At 37.3% G+C, this 24,610-nt stretch overlaps 1 protein-coding gene across 1 annotated transcript in view; it reads right to left on the reverse strand.

The window, feature by feature from the left end:
• Window positions 1-334: 334 nt before the first annotated feature.
• The window catches only part of CTNNA3 (catenin alpha 3), a 1,798,979-nt gene continuing 1,774,703 nt past the window's right edge, over window positions 335-24,610 (reverse strand). Inside the window, exon 19 of the mRNA XM_047826392.1 lies at window positions 335-657. Within this exon, the coding sequence (XP_047682348.1) occupies window positions 370-657 (288 nt within the window). The 3' untranslated portion in view covers window positions 335-369. The remainder of the gene's footprint in view (window positions 658-24,610) is intronic.

The following is a 24,610-nucleotide window of genomic DNA, read 5'->3' on the forward strand; positions in this document are numbered from 1 at the left end:
AGCTCCTGCCAAAGCTTTAATTCAAAATGATAAGGTGAGTGTACTTAAGTTGTTACAGATGAACAGGACTCCCCAGAGTCTCCTATGTTCACTCGGTAATAAGTGTAAGATACTGTCTACGGTAGGAAAGGTTAAATGACACCTAAAGGGTTCATTCATTCAACAAGCATACATTGATTACTTATTAGGTGCTGGCCATACAGAGATGACAATGACATGATCCCAAATATATGTTGCTTCAAATGTTTTACACTATCTGTGGATTAAATTCTAAAAGTTAGTGAACTTACAGAACTAATCAAGTGTAAAAGTAAAGCAGTGTGTTTAGCCAGGACTTTGTAATATGGACACCAGAGTAGAAGAGTGGTTTCAGTAGACATGTCTTCCTCTAAATTCACTCATGACTTGCACTGGGTGGATTTTTTTCTTTGCTGAGCCTCGTCTGACAGCTGCACAAGTTTCCTCTGGCTTCTCTCTTTTAATCAAGGGCTTTTTTGCAGGAGCCTTCATTCTCCACATCACAACTGGGTGCCGAGGCCCAGTAGGACTCTGAATTCGGATGATCTTGGTTGAGGCAATGTAAGACATTTTCACTGTTTGCACTACAGCATTCATTAAATTTTTGGCCGCTTGGATCAGGGAGGTGACGCTGTCCAACTGCAGGGGGAAGAAAAGAGCTATTATTCAAGAGTGCAATCAGGAATTTAAAGAGATTTAATGTTATAGACAGGGATACTCTATTTTGTTTTTACCCCAGAAATAAATAAATCCCTATTTTGTGTATCTATGTAAATTATTTACATTAATCTATATACTTATTTATCATTTATGTATTTATCTGATGCATAAATATATCCATATTCTATGTCCTAAAATGATATTTTAAAGAGATTAATTTCCATCTCTTGGTGTCAGTGAGATGGATTCTATAACTTCTATATAATATTGTAATATCCAAATGGCCGCTGCTTTCTTTATAATGGATCTCCTTATTTCCAGGGGTAATTCTGAGCCCTTTCTATAGAAGATGACTATCCACAATAAAAGCTATATTACGGATAAGTAACTTTATGAGAACAACAACTGAAAATTCTTCCTTTTAGGGAATTTACAGTTTAAGATAAATATCATACACACATACAGGTGTACATGTGCATGTATACCATTCACTTTCATGAATATTTCCCAAGTAATTCTACCTAAAAATGTCTCTTTTTTAAACACAGAACCTGTAAACCTATCATGCAGTGTGTTAAAGTAGATAAAGCCAAGGCTTTTCAGTCAAATAAAGTTGGGTTTAAATTCCAGGTCTGCCTTAGAACTTGGGCAAATCATTTAACCATTTCCATCCTAGTTTTCTCAGATATTTAATAGAAGAAAAAATGCTTATTAAAGTTAAATAATATGTGCCAAGAACCTAATATAGTGATTTCCAGATAGCTGATTGCTGTTGAATACATTTCCTTGTTTCTATTTGTTTGTTTACTTTGAGAGAGAGAGCAGGGGAGGACCAGAGAGGCATGGAGAGAGAGAATCCCAAGCATGCTCCTCACCACCAGCACAGAGCCCAACACGGGGCTTGAACTCACAAATTGTGTGATCATGACCTGAGTCAAAATCAAGAGTCAGGCATTTAACTGAGCCACCCAGGTGCCCCATTTCCTTTGTTTCTTATGACGTTTGAGAAAATTGTTTAATTGAAAAGATGCATTAATGAAATTACTAAAACAAATTTTTCCCCACATGATTTTTTTTAATTGTTATGTTTTTTAATTTTATGTTCACAAACATAATCTCAGGGGTAAATGGAGTGATAGTCCTAGAATCCTGCAAAACACCTTAGAGCTAAGCCAAGTTGGCTCATTTTTATACAACTAATGCCTCTTCCATTATTTCAGTTTGGCAGATTGTCATCCACAGCCAACTCATCCAAGAAGATGTGCCTCCACTGTCACCTCTCTGTGATGTGTGCTGTCAGGGCTGAGACTCAAACACCAGCTCTGTGGTTGCTAAAATCCATCAGCAGTTGCATGGCTTGAGTATTCTACCTTTGCAGCTTGAGGAGTCTCATCTCACACACAGAATAAATGAGTGAAGGAAAGTAGTAAGCTGAGGTTATGTGCCTGGGGCAGTGGTCTAGCTGGCTGTTTCCTAGGAAGAAAATTTAATTTGCTCCATTGTATGCCAAGCCTGAGATCCTTGAAAAGGTAACACCAAAAACTATGTAATTTGAAAGGCAGTAGTACTTGGCAACTACACATCTTTAAGTCATTTCACTTATTGAAGCCAGAAATGTAAAATCTGTACATGTGGCAGGAATGACAAATGCTTTGCAAACATTAAACAGGATCTCATGAAGAACTCACATCTATTTCAGAGGACACTTAGAGCTTCTGAATCTGCACACAACTTAAAAAAATAAAAGCCACTAGATTTTGAATAGAATAACACCCTTCATTACTAGTGTTCCTCTATGAATGGATTGTAGGCTAAAATCTGTCCTTCAATAATTAGCAATTTTTATTAAAAACTTTGGGGAGCCAGTTAGATCCTGAAAATAATTTCCAATCTCACCATAGGAAGAAGAAAGTTTTTTTCTAAATGATGAATTAACATGACTAGTATTGAGGATAGTCGGTAGTATTCTCTCTCAAACATTAATATTTGGTTTACTCCAAGGGCTCTGCACTACCCTAAAGTCTTCCATGGCAGAAGGTTCTAGAGACCTGCTATCATTTAGGATTTCACCAGTGGCTTTGGCTTTTCTACCCTCTTCTCCTTTTGACTTTGTAATCTTGTCATGTACATATTGTATTTATTTCATTTCCTTTTGATTTTCCAGACAAGTGATATATATTAACCAGTAGCCTAGAGAGGATGTTTAAGTTCAATCCATGCCTTAAAATGGAGAAATGGGCTTGTCTTCTTTCCTCATTGAATGAGCAAAGTGCTGTCTGTGCCATTGTGATCTCCAATGCTGGCCTCTGACAAAGCCTTTTATTTTCAAATCCTACATGGCTGTTGTAAAACTTCTCCTCTGGGTGACTCAGAAAAACTGTAGGACAAATTATCCCCCTAGGAGAGCATGAAGACTAGTTTTGCAGACAGATTAGTACAATTGCTAAAAGAATACTGTTATTTTATGATGAAAGCTTGTAAGGCATTTTATAAGGATTTTTAAGTCTCAGAAAGCTATGTGTGCTATGCATCATTCTGCTATTAGCCAAATCACTGGCTACACAAGCAAGAGGCACAGACAAGCCTAACAAATGGTAGGAAATTTTGTTTGAGGCCAAGCAGTGGCTCAGGCCTACTCATAGAGAGTAACTGCACAATTTCCTGTCTGAAAAACATTTTTATGTCTTTTTATCCAGATCCACTTTGATGAAAAATCCTTCCAGGGAAGTACTCAATAGAACCTTCTTTGTGAAAACACAGGCAAATTTGAGTCAGGCAACGCCTCACTTTGGGGTCTCTGTGTTCAACTTATGGAACAAAGTTTTCTGAATTTCACAAATGCACCTGTGCAAAACAAGAATGTTAATATACTCTAAAAGCCTGGTAGAGTAAACCAATCAGACTATAAAACTCAAGTTCCAAAATTCTCTCCATGACAAATCACTTCGATTAACTGAACATTCTTCTAGGCAGATGCAACTTGTTTACCAAAGAAGGAGCTGGTTTCCCTAATATCTGGTAACATTCCTCTCTGATCTTGATGAAGTGTTTTCGATCAAGGAATCAACTGAGAACAAAAATGGCTTTTTAGGCCTTAAACCTCCTAAGGTTATATGTAAACATTGCATTCAAGGATATATATATATATATGTGTGTGTATATATATATATGTATATGTATATATATATATATATATATATATATCTTTATATATATATAAGCAGTCTTCTATCCCCCCCTTTTCATAACAGAGGACAGGTTTTAAATAACTCTCCAAAGAGGATTCTGACTGAAATGAAAGAGCTCTGACAAATTGGAAGTCTGCTCTCTTACCACAGTAAATAGAAAGATAGCCACCTTTCCTGGGCTGCTGATTTGTGTTTATTCTTACAACACTGGTGTGGTTTTAAATAACTGAACTTCATGGTTTACTAATGTTACAATAAGTTTCTCAATATGTCCAAACCTAAATTAGTAAGTTCTGCCTCATTTTTTCTGAAGATGTAAATAAATATAAAGAGATTATGTTTGGTAAATTAGTTCTTACCCTAACTGCAAGATGCATTTTGCAAACAATCCAAATTATGACCATCTAGGATCCTACTCAATATTATCATTTTATAGGAACCTTAGTGTAACTAGTTTAGTTTCTCTGCTGTGCTTTGCGGTATGTAAGTCTGTGATTTCAGTTAGGCTACAGTGCATATTCGTCCAGTTCTAAAACTGTTTTCAGACAAAAGGTTTGGTCCTACTCAGATATGCCTATAACTCTTTGCTATGGAAAAAGAGTAGTTCAACAAAAATAAAGATGTTTTCTTTTTCCTCACAAAATGTGAACTTTTCATCCATGTGATTACTTATACACAGAACATCTGGAATTTTTTTTTTTTAACAAAAGCCAATGTTAAATACCCATGATGTAAGTCCTCCAAAACTATTTCAAGGTGGAATGCCTGTTGGCAAACCGTTGTCAAAATACTATTATAATACTGATGTAATGCCCGAAGTTCCGAAACCTCCCACAAAAGTCCACCAGAGTCGTAAGTCAAAGCCAAGTGGCAAGGGTCGTTTATTGCAGGTTCGAACCTGGTCCCCCGCGCACTCGTCGCCGGTGACGCAAGAGGCCACGATCAGGGTTGGTACAGCGCTTTTATTTTATTTTTTTTAATTTTTTTTTTCAACATTTATTTATTTTTGGGACAGAGAGAGACAGAGCATGAACGGGGGAGGGGCAGAGAGAGAGGGAGACACAGAATCGGAGACAGGCTCCAGGCTCTGAGCCATCAGCCCAGAGCCTGACGCAGGGCTCGAACTCAAGGGCCGCGAGATCGTGACCTGGCTGAAGTCGGACGCTTAACCGACTGCGCCACCCAGGCGCCCCTGTACAGCGCTTTTATAGACAGAGACAAATAGCACAGGGGAGGTTTCAAATTATGAGGGGCCTGATTAGTTGATTTTAAAGTAAGGACATTTGTTGTTCTCTGATTGGGCGTCCTTTGTCTGTCCTTTGGCGGGAAGGCTTTGTCCCTTACTTGCGGCAGGAGGAGAAAGGGGGAAGGGGGAAGGGGGTAGGGTAGGTGAGGAATGTGCTAAGCAAGCAGGTTTACAGAAGCGAGAAATGCCGGTTAGTTTATGTACAATCACTCATTCCATCACATATCAGACTACATTTAGGAAGGTTTACAACCCATTCTACTACACAGCGGGTTACATTCAGGAAAGGCCTCACAATGCTCGTAGCAAACAGCAAGCAAAACAGACTTCTCAGCAATTGTATTTCTTATCAAAGATCCATAATAAGCAGAAAAGAGAACTTTAGCTTTAAACTAAGGCAGGGCTGTCATTTGGATTTAAAGCTGTTCTTTTCAACTGATAGCCAAGAAAAATGAAAAGACATGGTAGTCATTCCTTCTTTTACTTTTCTAAGTTTCTTGTCTACATTATGTCAGAACACCAGAATGTCTTCTACTATACTATTCTAACTCTTCACATTCTGGATACAAGACCTCTATCAGATACATGTTCTACATGAGGATGCTCAGGAAGTGAACCTCACTCCCACTGATGTGGATCTCATGCTCTTGCACCCGGGCTGTCATCTGAGGAAAGCATAGTTTCCCAACCCCTGCAAGAACCACCTTGCAAACTATTGCCACTGGGACTCCTGTGAGGAGAGAAACCTGATGTTGCCTGAAAATATGTATTTCCATTCCTATAACCTTCTGGGTAAACTGGTGCCGAGTGCAAACTATGAAATTGTTGTGAGTCCCAATGTTTACCTAAACATAAAGACCCCTGGTGGATATCGCACCTGCACAAAACAATACTTGAAAGCAAATGTGTGGAGTTTGGCTCCAATTATGCTTCCTAGATGTTGGCCAGGTTCTAAGTAACTGACATAAATTAACTCACAGCAACAGTAGGGGGTTAGTACTCCTATTATCTCCATTGTATGGATGAAGAAACAAAGGAACGGGAAGATTTGGTAGGTTGCTCAAGGCAATACAGCCATTAAATGGTAAGGTTGGAATCTGAGCAAAGGCAGTCTAGTTCAAGTACCTGGTGCTCTTACCCACTCTACACCCTGACTTTCAGTATTATATCACTTCCAATGTGAGTTTATTTTCAGATAATGAATAGTTGAAAAGATTGCACTAACATTAATATAATGTCTAAAATTAAAAAAATTAACTACCTAATAACTGCTTTGTGGAAGGTTATGTTGGAGAAGTGGATAAAGTACACCAAAGATGGCTGATTGGACTAAAACAAACTCTGGTCTCTAGCTTAGAGACCCCTCCTCCAGGTTCTTCTTCCTTTGTTTGCTGTGCGTGTGAAAACCACCCCCCTCCCCCAAACACAAATATGGAGGCTGATAAATATAAATTACCCTTCCTGCTCATAGTCAGGGCTCAGATCTTTGGAGACATGGTCTCCTCTGAGCCCGCCGGTGTTAAATAAATCTTCAATCCATCAAGGTCTCTGAGTGCCGCTTGGTTTTTCTGCCCGGGTTCCAGCCTGGTTCCACAACAAATTTGGTTCCCTGACTGGAAAACCCAACTGCATTGGCCCATTGTTGCCACCGGTTTGGGAAAACAGTGAGGCAGTGACGGAATGAGGGATCACAAGGGAGAGTGCATGACCTGCCTGAATTTCGGTAGTCTCTCCCTCGGTTGCCTCAGGCCAGCCCCAACTCCGCCGTTCCCACCAGACTCCAGGAGACTTGGCAGGTGAGGACCTGGACCCCAGTAAGGCTGGGGCCCAATCTAGTCAGGCCCACTTGCAAGAGTGGAAGGGGGACCTGATCACTCCCTGAGACTTTAGAAGTCTCACAGGTAGGGATTCTGTGGTAGGGAATATAATAACCTCTGGTGTGTATGTGAATGTGAATGTGCAACTCTGTCTAGCTTGCCTGCTGAGTTCGATACTCTGGCTCCACAGGTAGGCGCCCTTGGGGTCCCCACGGAGTCTGAGTGGGCCCTTCTGCGATTCCATGATGGATGGCACTAGGTCTGTGGAGATATCAGAATGGTTTCTGATCATGGGTCTCAGGGCTGGGAACTGTGGGGCTGAGCGTCTCCTGGGTTCCTTCAGGACATGGCCAGGTGGGCATCTGGCTGGTCTCCTCATTGGAGGGGGCGCCCCTGTCCCTCTGTCTTTGTGACTCCACCTCAAGGGAGCAAAGTGGGGTTGGGACAGAGCCACAAGAGCCAGGCAAGGGCTTTAGCTGCTTTATCCGGAGACTCACCCAGGAAGCCAAAGAAGCAGCCCACTGCCCCTCCCCTAATGTTCCCCTCTTCATGACTCTTTAGGCTTCCTCCCCACTCCCCTGAGCTTGAAACTCCGCCCCCCCCCCCCCCCCCCCCCCCCCCGCAGACTTGCTGCTGCTGCCACTGGCTGCCACAGTCAGGGTGCTGCCAGGGCAGCCGCCCATTTCTCCTCCCATCCCAGGCCAGAGAACCCTCCCGCACAAGGCCCAACGGCCAGATTGGGCCTTCGGCCAAGATCCCAGTCCACATCTGCTAATATCAAGAGGCTCTCAGGGGGATCAGAACAGGGAGCTGAGAAGGCCATAAATATGCCCAGCAGCAAGGGGGGAGTCCCAGAACCTCCTTAGCAAGGGGTCAATGAACCTACTGCAAGGGGAAAGTACATTCAAAAGAATAAATGTCCCAACCAGGGAAAGTCCCAAAAACCCAGCGGACATCAGGAGGAACCTGGAGAAGGGGACCTTATTGGTCTAGCCGAGATAGAACCAGACTAAAAGGGGACACTGACTCTCTCTCCCTGTTCCTCTGCTTAATAGATGTGAGGGATTCTCCCTCATTTCCAAGGTTAATAGCTATAATTGGAGCCAACTGTGGTTAGTCTACCTCGAGACAGGGACTTTAAGGCATATTCCCAAGCAGTTGCTGCTTCCGCCTTCCCCTCCCCCCCATGTTTCTGCACCAACTTGGGTGTGGTCCTATACCATCCTCGGTGCCTCAGGCACCATTGGTTCCTCCTCCCACCCTCGAGGTCAAGGAGCAAAGTGTATACCCCCTTGGACTACCCATTTCAGATATCTCCACTGGTGCCCCAAATGAAAAACTGATAATGGGGAAAAACTGATTGACTTTTAGGTGGATTCAGGTGAAACATATTCGATGCTTAAACTAATTTAAGTTTATTGGACCTGTCTTTAAAGTTATCAACAAAGGTCAAATAAGCTCATGTTATCTCTGTTGCAATTTGTTAATAATAGTTAATTTTGTCTGTCTCAAAGTTTTCATGGGTAATTAAGATAACTTTCAAGGTCCTTGGTAACCTAAAACTTTCCAAATAGGATGGAATGATAAAACTTTGATTATTGAACAGAGGTTTGTGTTTTTAACTTCTTGTTGCTGAGAAATTAAGGCTATTTGGACCTATTGGAAAACATGCTTTGTACTTAATTGGTTCATGAATTTACCATCTAAGAAAACTCTGATGTAAACACCTCTCAGTTGGTTACTAAGTCCTCACTTGGAGACTAAGGTGTCCTAAGAGTTAAAATTCTGTTAAATGTACTTAAGACTGATGAAAATAAAGAAAGCAACTCTGTATGTAGGAAAATAGGAGATATTTAAGAAAGTTATAAGGAATAGAAATACAGTTTTGTTGAGGGTAGAAGAAAGTAATTTTGTCCTAAATGAGACTGGTTATTTGGAAAGAAATGGCTTTGGGACAAAATTTAGAAGCAAAAGAAAGCTATAGAAGGTTGAGATGAATGGAATTTTAAAAGTACACTGGTATAAGGTTGAAATCCTGCTTTTCTCTCTGCTCAAATGACAAAGTTTTCTTGAACTGTTGATCTGCTTTTGACAAAACAATGCAAACAAAGGTTTACCCTCTGGGAAAATCAAAGTTTTAGGTCTCATCTCTATCAGGTCTTTGATTACTTAGTTAAAACTTCTGAATGTTAAAGGAGCTAGGTTTGGATAACAACTGTATAATCCTATACATTCATCTTTGGGATCTTTTATTGCCACTTTGGTTGAATATATAAAATTGTAAGATTTGTAATGATCTGTACTCCTACTTAGGATGCATTTATGACTTCTGGGGTTTTAACAAACTTCTCAGGATTTAAATGGTAAATGAAGTCTTCTTGACCAATTAGGTCCTTTTATTTGGGATATTAAGTTACTTGGAAAAGCTCTGTCATACAATGGTAAACCTTAGATTGTATTGCACAGGTAAATGCTGTAAATGTCCGAATATATGCAATTCCTAAAATTTTAACGTTTTGATATAAGGTCATCACTTAATATTCTGATTACTTGTGATGTTATGTGTCACATAAATAACCAAATTTCTTTGTCAATTGCATCATAATGAACTCTCATCAGATCTTTAATGATGTCTATTTCTGAGATTTTGCCATTTATAACTGTTCTTATTCTCTCACAAAATGTGTGTCTTCTTCACGGAGATTTATAAAAAGGACTTTGGGGATAAATACAGGTATTCGACATCCTTAAGATTAATACTAAAATGGGTAAAAAAATTCCAGAACTAAAAAGCTGCATTCAAACTGAACAAGAATTAGGAACATGGGATTAAATGAACTGAAGAAGATTATAGTTTTGTGATTCTTGTTGAAAATATTGCTGGTTCCCTAATGTTTCCTCTTCCAGATTAAGGAAACTTTCTTTTAAGATATCTATGTTATAGAAAAATGTCATAAAGTATGCATTTGTAAACTGAAGCATGTATCTTTTCTCTCTACATAATTCCCCTGAAATTCAAAACTCTCAATGAGTATTCTTTCTTTCATGGCAATTACAATTGTTTGCATAAGTTCAGTAAGAATCTGTTCATCTTATAACAGGTCACCATTTGGAAATACTGGTTATTTTACCAAGGCTTTGATTGGAATGTCATATTTGAGGATGACATTCATAGACTCAGATATGACCAGACAGCTTTAAGGAATTAGGGTTGGCTTTATAAAACATGGAGTCATAAAGCCCCTTGGAAATGTTGGCCTGGTGCCTTGCTTACAGAGTTCCCAGCAGCCTCACCAGATAAGTAAAGAAGGTCACTTCCTGGCAGGTGCAGAAACCTCAGGATATCTCGGGGGCCTCATGAAGAGGAATTCGCCCAATTCTACAGGTATTGCAGGCCTGTCTGATGGCAAGTATTTGGCTTGGCTTCTGGCCTGGAGAGGCTACTAAAAGTTCAACCCAGAGATTCCTTATAAAAGGTTCCAACAAAGCAAACTTTAAAAGATCCTCATGATCAATCGCTATCCTTGCTAAGCTTATGTAAATAATTAGGCCAGATTTGTTAAGACTGGATTTGTTCTACAAATGCATTGGTTTCAATTTGGCTATCTCTGGAAAGGGGTGGGGGGGGTGGTTAGAGAGAACAACTATGTTTCAACAATGCACCGTTATGGATGTTAAATTCTAGTTATGATTGCCTTTAAATGTTGTTTGCCTAAACTAGACAACTTGAGATAAACTTCAGAAAATTGTCACAGTATTTCATATATAGGCAATCTTCTGTGCTTGTTATACTATAGGGATAATAATAAGACCCCATGGGCATATGATTATTTAAACAACTGGAAAACAGGATGGATCTCTAAATATGCAAACCATATCTTCCCTAAACCTGATCTGACAGTTATCAGAAACCCACCCCTTTCGAAGACTTGGAGATGGACTTTACAGACATACAACTAAATAGCGGATTCAGTTTCAGGTATCACCCCATGGGTCCATCACTCCAGAGCTAAGAAGGCCAAATCAGAGGAACCCTCAACCTGGTGAAGTGATCCAGATCCAGTCAACCCGCTTATGGCAGAAGCTTGAGAAATCAACACGTGGACCGAGCCCAGGGATTTGGATGCAACTCTGCCAGCCCTTGCCCCTCACTGGTGTCATAGCCCTGATCTTACTTCTTACTGTTTGGCTGATAGAGATTGCACCAACAAGCTGGACATGGGACAAAAGATGCATGCTGCGTCTCACATACCTCCTCTGGATGGGAGGATTATTAAGTATTGCCTGTATATTGTGATAACCTCTCTCACCTTCACAACTGCTGCTTACCCACTTTGCCCCCAGGACTGTTATATGACAATAAAGGGGTCAAGGGTGTTCAGCGCCTTCACCTCCTTCCACAAAGATTGCTACAAGGGAAAAACACCCACTCTCTGTTAGTCACCCGGTGCCCCAAGGACTAAGTATTGGACTGTAGAGATAACCCAAAATGTCAGGAACCCACGTCACAACAAAGCCTCCAGAAAGGGAAGCTGGCTACACTTACCTTCCTCAATGGGGGATCTTGGATGGGTGAGGGATGCAGGACAGGGCCCTTCAAAAGGTTATAAAGGATACCCAGGACAAGGTAATATAAGCCATAAAGGCGACCACTCCCCTGGAAGCCTACCAGGGTTTGAAGTTTTCATCCCTCAATCAGATGCTTACCAATTCCCCACTCCAGCGTTGGACTAACATTACTCTACAAGTCCTCCATAAAATAGATAATCACACCCAAACCTACTGGATGTGCTTGCCCCTCAGCCAGAGGGCTTACTTAGCCACTCCTATCCCTTTGACCTGGGAAGTTCCTGAAAATCTCAAAACCAACACTTCTGTCTTAATTGGACCCCTGGCCACTGGGATCCCGTCTCACAAATGCCAACAATCTAATCTGTACAGAGTCTGAAGATATGAATGGTACCTCTCTATACAGAAGAAATATAACCTTAAAGAGGAATACAACCCTATGTTCAACCCCTGGGGGGGTTCTATGTTCTAGTTTCGCCTACTGATGCTTAGAGGCCAACTGGACTCAGATATGTTATTCCGTCTTCCTAACCCCAGAGATATCCATATACACTGAAGATCAGCTCCAAAAAGGCTTTAGCCCCAAGTCCCAGACTAAACAGGAAATCCTGCTACCCGTTCTGATTGGAGCAGGAATTGAGACAGGAATAGAGACTGGAATAGGGGATATAGGTTCATCAGAAGGACTATATCACAAGAGCTAAATGGAGACATAGAACAGATGGAGGATTCTCTGGTAACCTTACAAAGCCAAATAAACCCTCTGGTGGCAGTGACCCTCCAAAATAGGCAAGCCCTTGACCTCCTCACTTCAGAAAAAGGAGGGACTTGCATCTTTCTTGGGGGGGGGGGGAGGGATGCTGCTATTTTGTAAACCTGTCAGGAACAGTTCCAACTAAGGTTAAGGAGCTCAAGGAAAGAATTCAACATAGACAATAGGAAAATATCAATCAATGTAAAGGATGGGATCTCACAGATTGGGCATCCTGGCTGCCTGCCCTGGCGGGGCCCCTCCTCTCCATAATTTTACTTGTATCCATCGGCCCCTGTATACTGAATGCCATGATACATTTTATTGAAAACACTTCTGCTTGCCAAACTACTGCACATATCTTAGCCTTCTGAGAGTACCAACCTGTAAAACTGAAAGGTGATGCCTACTAAGGTTTTTATAAAAGGCATCAAAGGGGGGAATGTTGGAGAAGTGGATAAAGTACACCAAAGATGGCTGATTGGACTAAAACAAACTCTAGTCTCTGCCTTAGAGACCCCTCCTCCTGGTTCTTCTTCCTTTGTTTGCTGTGCGAGCGAAACCACCCCCCCCCCCCACACACACACACAAATATGGAGGCTGGTAACTATAAATAACCCTTCCTGCTCGAATTCAGGGTTCAGATCTTTGGAGAAACGGCCTCCTCTGAGCCTGCCGGTGTTAAATAAATCTCCAATCCACCAAGGTCTCTGAGTGCCGCTTGGTTTTTCCGCCAGTGTTCCAGCCTGATTCCGTGACAGTTATAGAATTTTGTAATGTATACTGGTACTAGGAAAAAAGAAGTTATCTTACTTGCCAATGTATTTTATTAGGATGGTGGTTTGATAATGTTTGTACTCCATCATTTTCTAAGAAGCACTTTTTATTTTGAAATAGCAAATGGAAATAGCCAGTCTTCCTCATAGGCTCCAAACAATTTAAAAACTTTTAGATTAACACTAGTTTTTAATAGAACATTTTTAAATTTTAAAATGTGGATCTCAATAAGATAAAAAACATAAACAAATTGTATTATAGATTCTAGGACATAGAATTGCATGACATTATTTAATCTTTAAAATGTGTCATAGTGTAAATACAAACCAATTTTTTTTCTGATTGTCAAATAAAATTAAATTAATTTGTTTGCCTTGGCAGTAGAATCTAGGATTGGAAAAGAACTGATACAGTTCAATACCCCCACGAAAAAACAAATAATCCAATTATGTGAACAGACATTTATATGAAGAAGACATACAGGTGGCCCATAGACAATATGAAAAGATACTCAACATCACTCATCCAGGGAAATGCAAATCATAACTATAATGAGATACCACCTCACGCCTGTCAGAATGGCTAAGATCAGCAATACAAGAAACAAGTGTTGGGAAAGATGTGGTGGGAAAGGTACCTTCTTGCACTGTTGGTAGGAATGCAAATCTGTGCAGCCACTGTGGAAAACAGTATGGAGTCTTCTCAAAAAGTTAAAAATAAATTGCCCTTCAATCCAGGAATCTCACTACTGGGTAATTACACCAAAAATACAAAAATACTAATTCAAAGGGATAAAGGTACCTCTATGTTTATTGCAGCATTATTTACAATAGTCAAGATATGGAAGCAGCCCAAGTGTCCATCCAGAGATGAATGGATAAAGGAAATATAATATGTATATGTATATACACATACATATATATACACATATGCACATACATATATATACATGAATATGCATACACACACAATGGAATATTATTCAGCCATAAAGAGGAATGAAATATTGCCATTTGCAACAACATGGATGGAGTTAGAGAGTATAATACCGGACGAAATAAGTCAGTAAGAAAAAGACAAATACCATATGATTTCACTCTTGTGTTGAATTTAAGAAACAAAACAAACAAAGAAAGGAAAAAAGAGGGAGAGGGAGAGAGAAACCAAGAAACAGACTCTTAACTATAGAGAACAAAGTGATGGCTACCAAAGGGGATGGAGGGAATAGGGGAGAGAGATTAAAGAATACACTAACCATGATAAAAAACAAAAGAAGAAAAGAAAATGATTTAAAAACAAACAAACAAACAAACAAACAACCCAGGATTTGGTCCCCTACCCCTTCAGGTACTATTTCACCCTTACTTAATTTTAAAGTTCTCAGTTAAATTATTCAGAAATAAGTTCACCATAGGTAATGTGAAAGGGCATTATATATGTGCGTTGGTAGATGACAAATAAGAGCATAAATATATTTTTGAAACACTTAAAAATTTTGGGGGCACCTGGGTGGCTCAGTCAGTTAAGTGTCTGACTTCAGCTCAGGTCATGATCTCACAGTTCATAGGTTGGAGTCCCACGTCAGGCTCTGCGTGGACAGCTCAGAGCCTGGAGCCTGCTTCTCTCTCTCTCAAAAATAAATAAAGATTGGGGCGCCTGGGTGGCGCAGTCGGTTAAGCGTCTGATTTCAGCCAGGTCACGATCTCGTGGTCCGTGAGTTCGAGCCCCGCGTCGGGCTCTGAGCTGATGGCTCAGAGCCTGGAGCCTGTTTCCGATTCTGTGTCTCCCTCTCTCTCTGCCCCTCCCCCGTTCATGCTCTGTCTCTCTCTGTCCCAAAAATAAATAAACGTTGAAAAAAAAATTAAAAAAAAAAATAAATAAATAAATAAAGATTAAAAAAAATGTTTAAAAAAACCTTAAAAAATTTTATAGTCTTTATAACTTAACAGGTGTCATTTTCATCTCTAGGTTGATCTAACATGGTAGCTATACATCACTGGAAATGCTTAAATATATATTTGTTAGCAAAAATACATCATCCAATTCAATATGTTTTTGATTTTCCTGAACCTCTCTCTTGAGGACCTAATTTCATCCCAATACTTGTATAACATATTCTTTTGTTTCTGAACAGATTTTTAGAAGAATAGCCTGTATTGAAAGCATTTTGATGCATTCAAAAATGCTAAACAGTCAATCTGGCTTAATGGGAAAATCAAATTAGGGACTTTGTTAAGGCTAGTCAAAACGGAGTTACATATCCAAATTGAAATTGTCAAGCTTATAATTAAATTGAGAAGGTTGCTCCACTTTGAATATGAAAAGTTATTCCAAAGGGCCAACGATAGGATTCACATAGTAAGTTTGTCCTTTGCCAAGTCTCCATTAGAACATGACAACAGAAAAGGACAACTTAAGTTGAAAGGGGAGAAAATCAATGCATGGAATAACTAAAGAAATTTAACACTACTGAGACAGTCAGACATAAAATGAAATATGACATTTATTTGGTTGTAATATTGTCCTGTCAAAAAGCATTTTCAAAGCTAATTTTTTTTTTCTAAAGCACATCTTCTAGGCCAAAAATATTATGCATCAATTTAAAAGGAAATAATCACAAGGGCACCTGGGTGGCTCAGTCAGCTAAGCTTCTGACTTCGGCTAAGGTCATCATCTTGTGGTTCATGAATTTAAGCCCTGTGTCGGGCTCTGTGCTGACAGCTCAGAGTCTGGAACCTGCTTCAGATTCTGTGTCTCCCTCTCTCTCTGCCCCTCTCCCACTCTCTCTCTCTCTCTCTCTCTCTCTCTTTCTCTCTCTCTCTCTCAAAAAGTAAACATTTAAAGAAAAAGGAAATAATCACAAACATAACACCAATTGAGGTGGCTACTCAGAATGCCTTTTAATGCTATTTGAAATATCTTGTTATAAAAATATGGTTGGGAATACTAATGATTAGCTATCCTGCAACCATGTTGACTTAAAGGTAAATGCTTAGCTGAAGAACTAATTTTCTATAATGATTACAGCCCGGGCACTAGTTCCACAAATTCAGAACAATTAGTATATTTTTTCCTAAGTAGAGCTAGCAGGAGTGGGCAGGGTTTGGCATGGTTCTCTCAACATCCAGTGTTTCAACCTGTGCTTTCTCTTCTCTGCGGCATCAGACAGGGCACTGAGGTCTTCCCTGTCCATTGCCATCTACTGAGAGAATTCAACCTGACATTTTGATCATGGCTGCTAGAAATCTGGGCTGAGAGCAAGGAAATGCCAGCCTTCGCCCTAGATCCTACACTCATCTCATGCATGACCAAAGGTAAGGAAAAACCAGGTTGTGTGAAGCTAAAAATCTAAACGGCATCAGTTTTCCAATTCATGCAAGGACTTCTAGTCCACAGATCTTTTCACATTCCTACTATTTTTCAAATCTCTCTTGATCATCCTTCTACCATTTTAATCCCTCTATTGGCCCCAACTAGTATTTCGTAGCTCATTTCTCTCCGCTACAAACATCTAGTAGAAGAGAATTGTCTATGTCCCTAGCACTGATCCATAGGTGGCTCTCTACTACTTCTGGAAAATTCCCTCCTTGGGCAAATGAGTTTCTAGATAAGTTGACAGACACCAGCCTGGAGCTGACATAGCTGTGCTATGTCCTTAGCCAATTATTGCACTCGTTGTACCCAAACACTGTTTCAAACGTCTACTCTCATCAAACTTTTAGCACTTCATATTCTAACTTGCTCTGCAGAATATTTCACTTAAAATAAACATAAAACAAGTAAGCAAGGAAGCAAACAATAGCAGCAACGAATCAGAAACAAAAATAGAAGCAGCAAAATGAACCTGCTTGAATTTAACCTTTATTCTTAGCAATTTCCATTAAAATAAAAGAATGATCTCTTTTTCTGCTGATAACCAATACTTCTCACTCTGCTCTAGATTTTATTTCTTCCTGCTTTCTTGGCGACTGTGCACAATTATTAATTCATTAATTCTTTTATACTACTGCATCTTTATCCTGTTCCTTTTTATGGACAGTTTCACTGTAGTATTTAAATATTCATAAAATCCTATCTTAAAACACAGACTTTTAAAGGTTTGCTATACTCCCTGATGCTATTTTCCTCACTTCTCAAGCAATTTTTTATTTTCATACGAATAATTTTTCTTTTTTCTAATAGATGTTGATATAATATATAATATATATTATGCATAATTAAGCACATTGTGCACAATCTAGATTAAATATATACATATGTATACATATATACATATATAAGTATATAATACTTATACGTAATATTGATATTGATGTATTTGTTAACTATAATTATATATACTTTAAATATACTTATATACAATATATATTATCTAATATATATGTGAAATATATAACATTTATATTAAATAATTCAATATAGAACCTTGTATATCTGGCTTCTTTCAATCAAATTTAATTTATAAGGTCAATTAATTCTCATTCTGATATACTATGTAAAAACATCGTAGCTTATTTATCCATTCTACTGTTGATGGACTTTAAGGTAGTTTAGGGCTATTATGAATAGCAATTTATGAATACTCTGTTACATGTATTTTGATGAACCAATATATGAACTTTTGTGGGTATACACCTGAAACCACAATTACAGAATCATAGAAATACACATGTTCAATTTTATTGGATACTTTCACATAAAAAGTGGAAGTACTCCTGCAAATTTATACTTTTACCAGCAATATATGATAGTTCCAATTGCTCTATATTATCATTTACACTTTTTCCTCCTATTTTTCTCCTTAGCCATTTTGGCAGGTTTATAGTTGAGATTTCAATTGGCACTTCACTGATAACTAATGAAGCTGAATATACTGTCCTCTGTTTATATTATCCTGCATCTGGAGACCTTGCAAAATTCACTTAATTATTCTTTTATATTTTTCTAGATTCTTTTGGTTTTCTATGTATACAAGCATGTCATCTATAAATACTAACAATTATATGTCTTCTTTTTGCTTATTTTGTCTTTTTTTTTTTCTTTTGTATTATTCCACTAGGTAGAACTACCAGTGAGAAGTGGTGATTACAGGTGTCTTTGATTCATCTTCTACCTCAGGGAGAATGTTTCCCATTTTTTTTAATGTTTATTTATTTTTGAGATAGAGAGAGACAGAGCATGAACAGGGGAGGGGCAGAGAGAGAGGGAGACACAGAATCTGAAACAGGCTCCAGGCTCTGAGCTGTCAGCACAGAGCCCGATGTGGGGCTCGAACTCACGGACTATGAGATCATGACCTGAGCCGAAGTTGGACACTTAACCGACCGAGCCACCCAGGCGCCCCATCATTTTTTATCACTTATTACTTAGTTGACTAATGGATGAGGTGTTTATTTTATTATTATTTTTTAATTTTCTAGTAAGAGAGGATTTCTTATTTTTCTTTCTATTACTGATTTCTCACCTAACATACTATTGTAAATGGAGAACAAACTGAATGGCTTCAGAAATTTAGTATTTGTTTAGGCCTTTTTTATGACCCAACATATGCTTAAACTTGGTATGTGCCAGGTACACAAGAAAAGAATGTAAATTTCAGTATTGTTAAACCAATATTGTGTTATGTCAGCAAGTTTCCATGAGCCTCTTATCAATCAAGCCTGGAATTCCTATCCCAGCTATCAAGCAACCACTGATCTGCTTTGTCTCACTACAGATTCGATGTAACTTTTCTAGAGTTGCATGTAAATAGAATTCTAAAGTATGTCCTTTTCTGTGTTTTGCCTATTACACTCAGCACTATATTTGTAAGCTTAACCCATATTGCTACATGTATCATGGAGTCTATTCTGTTTATTATCGAGGAATATTAAATTTTATATGTATACCACAACTTTTAATCCATTTGATTTAACAGTTTTATTATTATTATTATTCTTAGAGCACACACAAGTCGGGGAGAGGGACAGTGGGAGAGAGAGAGAGAGAGAGAGAAAGAGAGAGAGAGAGAGGGAGAGAATTCCAAGCAGGCTCCATGTTCAGAGCAGACTCAATCCCATGACCCTGGGATCATGACTTGAGCTGAAATCAAGAGTCAGACACTTAACTGACTGAGTGAACCAGGCGCCCCAACAATCTTTTATTAGTATAAAGAAAGCTGCTATGGCCATTCTTGCACTATTTCATAGCTTAAGTTTTTATTTCTCTTGGGAAAATATCTAGAAGTAAAACTGCTATGTTGTATTTTAAGTGTATGTTTAACTTCCTAAGAAACTATCAAACTGTTTACCAAAGCCATTTTCCTGTTTTCAATTCCCACCAGCAATGATAGGGGAGTTACAAATTACTCTACCTCCTTGGCTGTACTTTGTAATTTCTATCTTTTTAAATTTTAGACATTCTAATGAGTATAAAGTGAAATGTAATGTCACTGTGTTTTCTGTTTGCTTTTCTCTATTAATTATATTGGGGATATGTTAGGGTACTTAATAACATTCACATTTTTTTCTTTAATGAAATATCTGTTAAATATTTTTGCCTCAGTTTCTTTCTATTCAATTTTAGTGTTCTTTATATATTCTACATTAAGTCCTGTGTCAAATATATGGAATACAAATATTTTCTCCCAGTCTGCAATTTTTCTTTTCATTTTCTTAACTGAGTCTTTCAAAAAGCTCAGGTTTAAAATTTGGTAAAGTCCAATAATCAATTTTTTTCCCTTTATGGTTAATGACTTATTTTCCTGTCAAAAAATGTTTGGCTACCACAAATTTACCAAAATTTTCTTTTATGTTTTCTTCTAGATTTTTGAAGTGCTAGATTTATGTGTAAGGTTATGGCCAACTTTATTGAATTTTGTTTGTGGAGTGATGTAATACACTTTTTTTTTTCATATGGATATCCAGTTCTTCAAGTACCATTTGGTGAAAATCTTTTTCTCTTCTTTTTTAAGCTATCTTGAAACCACTGTCAAATTAAATTGACCATATATGTTTAGGTCTATTTCTGGACTTTCAATTTATTCCCATATCTATTTTCTGTCTTTTGAATATTATAACTTTATATCAAGTTTTGAAATAAAATACATTCTATATATATATTTTTAACAATTGATTTGACTGCTTTCAGTCATTTAGATTCCTATATAATTTATAGAATCAGCTTCATAAATTTTACAAAAATGTCTGTGGAGATATCAATTATGATTATGTTTCATATATAGATCAATCTGGATAGAAATCTCAACTTAACAATATTGACTCTCAATCTATGAACATAGTATAGCTCTCCATTTTTAGTGCTTAATATCTCTCAACATGAGTTTGTAGTTTACAGTTTAAAAATCTTGCATATATGATGATAAATTTTCCCTTCATATTTCATTTGATATTACTACAAAATTTATGTTGAAATTTTATTCTTTGATTTTTCATTGTTAATATATAGAAATACAATTCTTTTTTTGTTTGTTTGTTTTCCTTTGTTTTGTTTGTATTTTGGTCTTGTTTCTTGCAACATTTCTGCAGTCCACAAATTGTTTCCAGGAAGAAATCTGGGATGTAATTAATCTGGGACATTTTTTCCCTTCTCTCAGGACTTACAGTCTTCTAACACTTATTTTCCAGTATCTATCTGAAAATAGAAAAATAGTTGTAATATATATTTCATTCAGTATTGTAGTTGTTTACGGTATCAAGAAAAGCCCAGTCTCAGTTACTACAATATGGTTAAGAAGCAAAGTCGAGTTTTGTCAAATTTTTTAAAGTATATACATTTTACATTATAGTTTTGGGTTCATAGAGATTTATAATTATGCTACAGTCTTCTTAAAAAGACGTCTTCATCACTATGAAATCCTCTTCTTCATGTGTAGTAATTATGCCTTGATTTCTACTCTATCAACAGCCTTTTGATGAGTGTTTGAAAAGCACATCGTTTTTTTAAATCTTTTACTTTCTACTTTTATTCATCCTTACATTTAATATATGTTTCTTTTTTAAGTATTGTATGGTGTTTTCCTATTCTAGTTTAGAAATTGTAGTCCTTTACTGGCTCCTTCATTCACCTATTATGTAAAATAATTACTAAGTCAGGTTATGTTTATAACTATGTTACTATTCATATTTTATTTGACATATTTATGTATTATTTATCTTTATCATTCTTGTTTCTTTTGGGCTAATGAAATATTTTATATTTTTCTATTTTCCCTCTTTAGTACCTCCTCAGTTCATATTTTAACTACTTTAGTTAGTCTAAAGATGAAAACATCCTTTGGTTTACTAAGGTTTAATATAAAGTGTTACTTTTATCATTCTTCTGTAATACTAGCATATAGAAAATTCGAATTCCCCTTACTCATTTCAATTTTTATAATATTGTCATCCTGAATTTTACTTCTAAACATATCTTAAACTCAATATGGCAATTGTAATTTACTTTGTACAGTCAGCATTTATTTTTATTTTCTCACATATGTACAGTTTTCCCCTTACATTTCCATGTTTCCATTTTAAAAACTATCATTCTACATACAAAATTACCTTTAGTATTTCTTTTTTAAATGACCTGATGGTGTGAAGTTCCATCAGTTTTTGTTTTTCTTAAAGGATCTTCATTTTAGACTTATTTCTAAAGTATATTATTCTTAATAGAATTCTAGACTGGCATTTGTTTTCTTCCACCTTAAAGAAATCATTCCATTTTCTTCAAGATTCCATAATTTCTTTTGAGAAGGCAGTTATAAGTTTTCATGAATTTGCTTTGAAGAAAACAGGTCTTTCCTCTCTGGTTGCTTTTAAGATATTAGCTGACTTCTTTTTCATCAGCAGTTTGACTACGATGTACCTTGTTGTCAGATTTTTTTTCTTTCACATCTTGGTTTGGATCCACTGAGCTTCTTGAATTTGTGAGTTGATCTGGTCAATTAGGGAAAATTCTAGGCAATCTTTTCCTTGAATATTGCTTTTGTTTCCGTTTGTTTGTTTGTTTGTTTTTGTTTTTTGGTGGGGTAGGTCCAAATACAGCCATGTTAAATATTTCGTGCTTATTCTAAATGTCTCTTATCTGGCTTTCTAGTTGCTGTTGGTGGAGCATGCTTATACTTGGAGCATACTTATACTTCAGTATAAGTCCACTCATGAATTTCCAAGGCTACGATTACCATTAACTTGCTAAAGATTATGGTTCTCAAAATTTCATCATCTGAGCTCTAAAATTCCTTACCTTAACCAAGAAACATCAACCAGTCAACTGCCTAAGCAAAAACCAAAAATCACCTTTGACTCATGATTTTCCTTCACCAATCACATCTAGTCCATCACCACAGCCCTCATCTAATCCTTAAAATGTCTTTGCTTCTCTACAATAACCACCCTAGAGCAGGTCGTTATCTTTAACTTGGACAACTGCAATATGTTTCTGGGCTCCACCTTTGCATTCTCCCTCTTTTCTGGTCCATTTTCTATAATAATGCAAAAATTACCTCTCAAAAAATTCAATTCATTTTACATTGTTTTTACATTGGACTTTACATTGGGTTTATATTGGTCTTTAAAATTTATCTTCATTCTAAACTTTTTGTTACAAGTTACAAAGTTTTAACTAATCTAAGTCTCATTCTGCTTAATCAATTTTATTTTGCTTTTATATTATGTATCCCAGCCATAAAATGAAACTAAACTAGATTGAAATATTTTAGCTTCTAAATACACCACCAATTTTTCTCACCCCCAAGCCTGTTCAGAATCCATTTCATTTGCTTGGAAATAACCTCTTCTCTTTTCATCAAGGAGACTCTCCTTTTCCCGTTAGGTTTAACATTAATATCATTTTCTCAGGGAAGCATTCAATGATACCTGGAGTAATCACCTTTTTATATGTTGTCACAGCAATCCGTATTTCATCTAATATTAGATTCATCATAAGGCAATAAGATCCATGTAGGAAACATAATACTGTCTTCCTCATCCTGTCTAATTGCTTGAGACAAACTATAGGAGATACTTGCCATGCAAATAAATTACTTGAAGTAATATTTATATAAGCTGTGGAGCTGTAAGTAAAGAAACTATATGCAAAAGTTTTCCAAAGATAGACACTCTTTCACTTATCCATTTTCATTCCACCCCAAAACAATATTTCCCAGATGTACCATATGCAAGCTCCATAAAAAAAAGTTTTTGGCATCTAGGAATGGGACAAAATCCTTACTCTAATCATGCTTCTCATTATTTATTTTGCTTAATTAATTGATTTAAATTCAAGTTAGTAAAATACAGTGTTGCATTGGCTTTAAGAGTAGAACCCAGTGATTCACCACCTACATACAACACCCAGTGCTCATCCTCAAAAGTGCCCTCCTTAATGCCTATCACCCATTTAACCTAACACACCCACCTACCCCTCTAGCAACCCTCAGTTTGTTCTCTGTATTTAAGGGTCTCTGATGGTATACCCCCCTGTTTTTATCTTATTTTTCCTTCCCTTCCTCTATGTTCATCTGTTGTGTTTCTTAAATTCCACGTATGAATGAAATCATATATTTGTCTTTCTCTTACTCAATTAATTCTCTTAGCATAATACATTTTAGTTCCATCCACAGTATTGCAAATGGCAAGATTTCATTCTTTTTGATGACTGAGTAGTATCCCATTGTATATATATATATATATATATATATATATATACATCACATCTTTTAATCTATTTATCAGTCAATAAACATTTGGGTTTTTTCCATACCTTGGTTGATCATTATTTATGTTTAAAATTCTAAACATGAATCTGTTGAAAGACATACTTGTCAGAGAATGCAAAATTCCCACATTTAGATTAATATTACTCTAAATAATTTTAATGTAATATATCAATAAGTAGTTCATCTATTAGCTCAAAAATAAAACATTGGTTTTATAGTAGACAATGTATGTTTGAACCCTAATTCTGACAGACCTTAAATATATAGCCTGAGAAGAAATTAATTAGCTTCTCTGAGTTTTTGTTTCCTTTCAGTGTAATTATAATAAAAATACATTTTGGAGTTGGTTTTTAAGAGAAAGTGTAATAGCATTTATAACACACTAAGGTAGGATTTTACATATACATGTACACATGTGCATAATTAAGGTATGGCTTTTATAGGTTTTTAAAATGACCTGGCAAATAATACGACAGAATTTGGAGACTGATGGAACAAAACTGAAGACAAATTCTACCCATGTTTGAAAATCCAGGAAGAGCAAAAGAAAATTTGTTTTTTGTTTGTTTGCTTTAATATATTTTGAGAGAGAGAGCGAGAGAGAGCATGAGCAGGGGAGGGGCTTTGAGAGAGAGGGAGAGAGAGAGAATCTTAAGCAGGCTCCACGCTCAGTGCAGAGCCTGACAAGGGGCTCAATGTCGTGAGGCATGAGATTGTACTGAACTAAAACCAAGAGTTGGATGCTTAACTGACTGAGTCACTCACACCCCCAAAAGAACATTTTTTGACAAGAGGTGAAGAGACAAGTATTATAGCTCTTTCTCATCCCAACACACACACACACACACACACACACACACACACCATCTTTCTCAAATTAGCATG

The sequence above is a fragment of the Prionailurus viverrinus genome, chromosome D2 (genome assembly GCF_022837055.1).
Source record: "Prionailurus viverrinus isolate Anna chromosome D2, UM_Priviv_1.0, whole genome shotgun sequence".
In the NCBI taxonomy this organism is placed as follows: domain Eukaryota; kingdom Metazoa; phylum Chordata; class Mammalia; order Carnivora; family Felidae; genus Prionailurus; species Prionailurus viverrinus.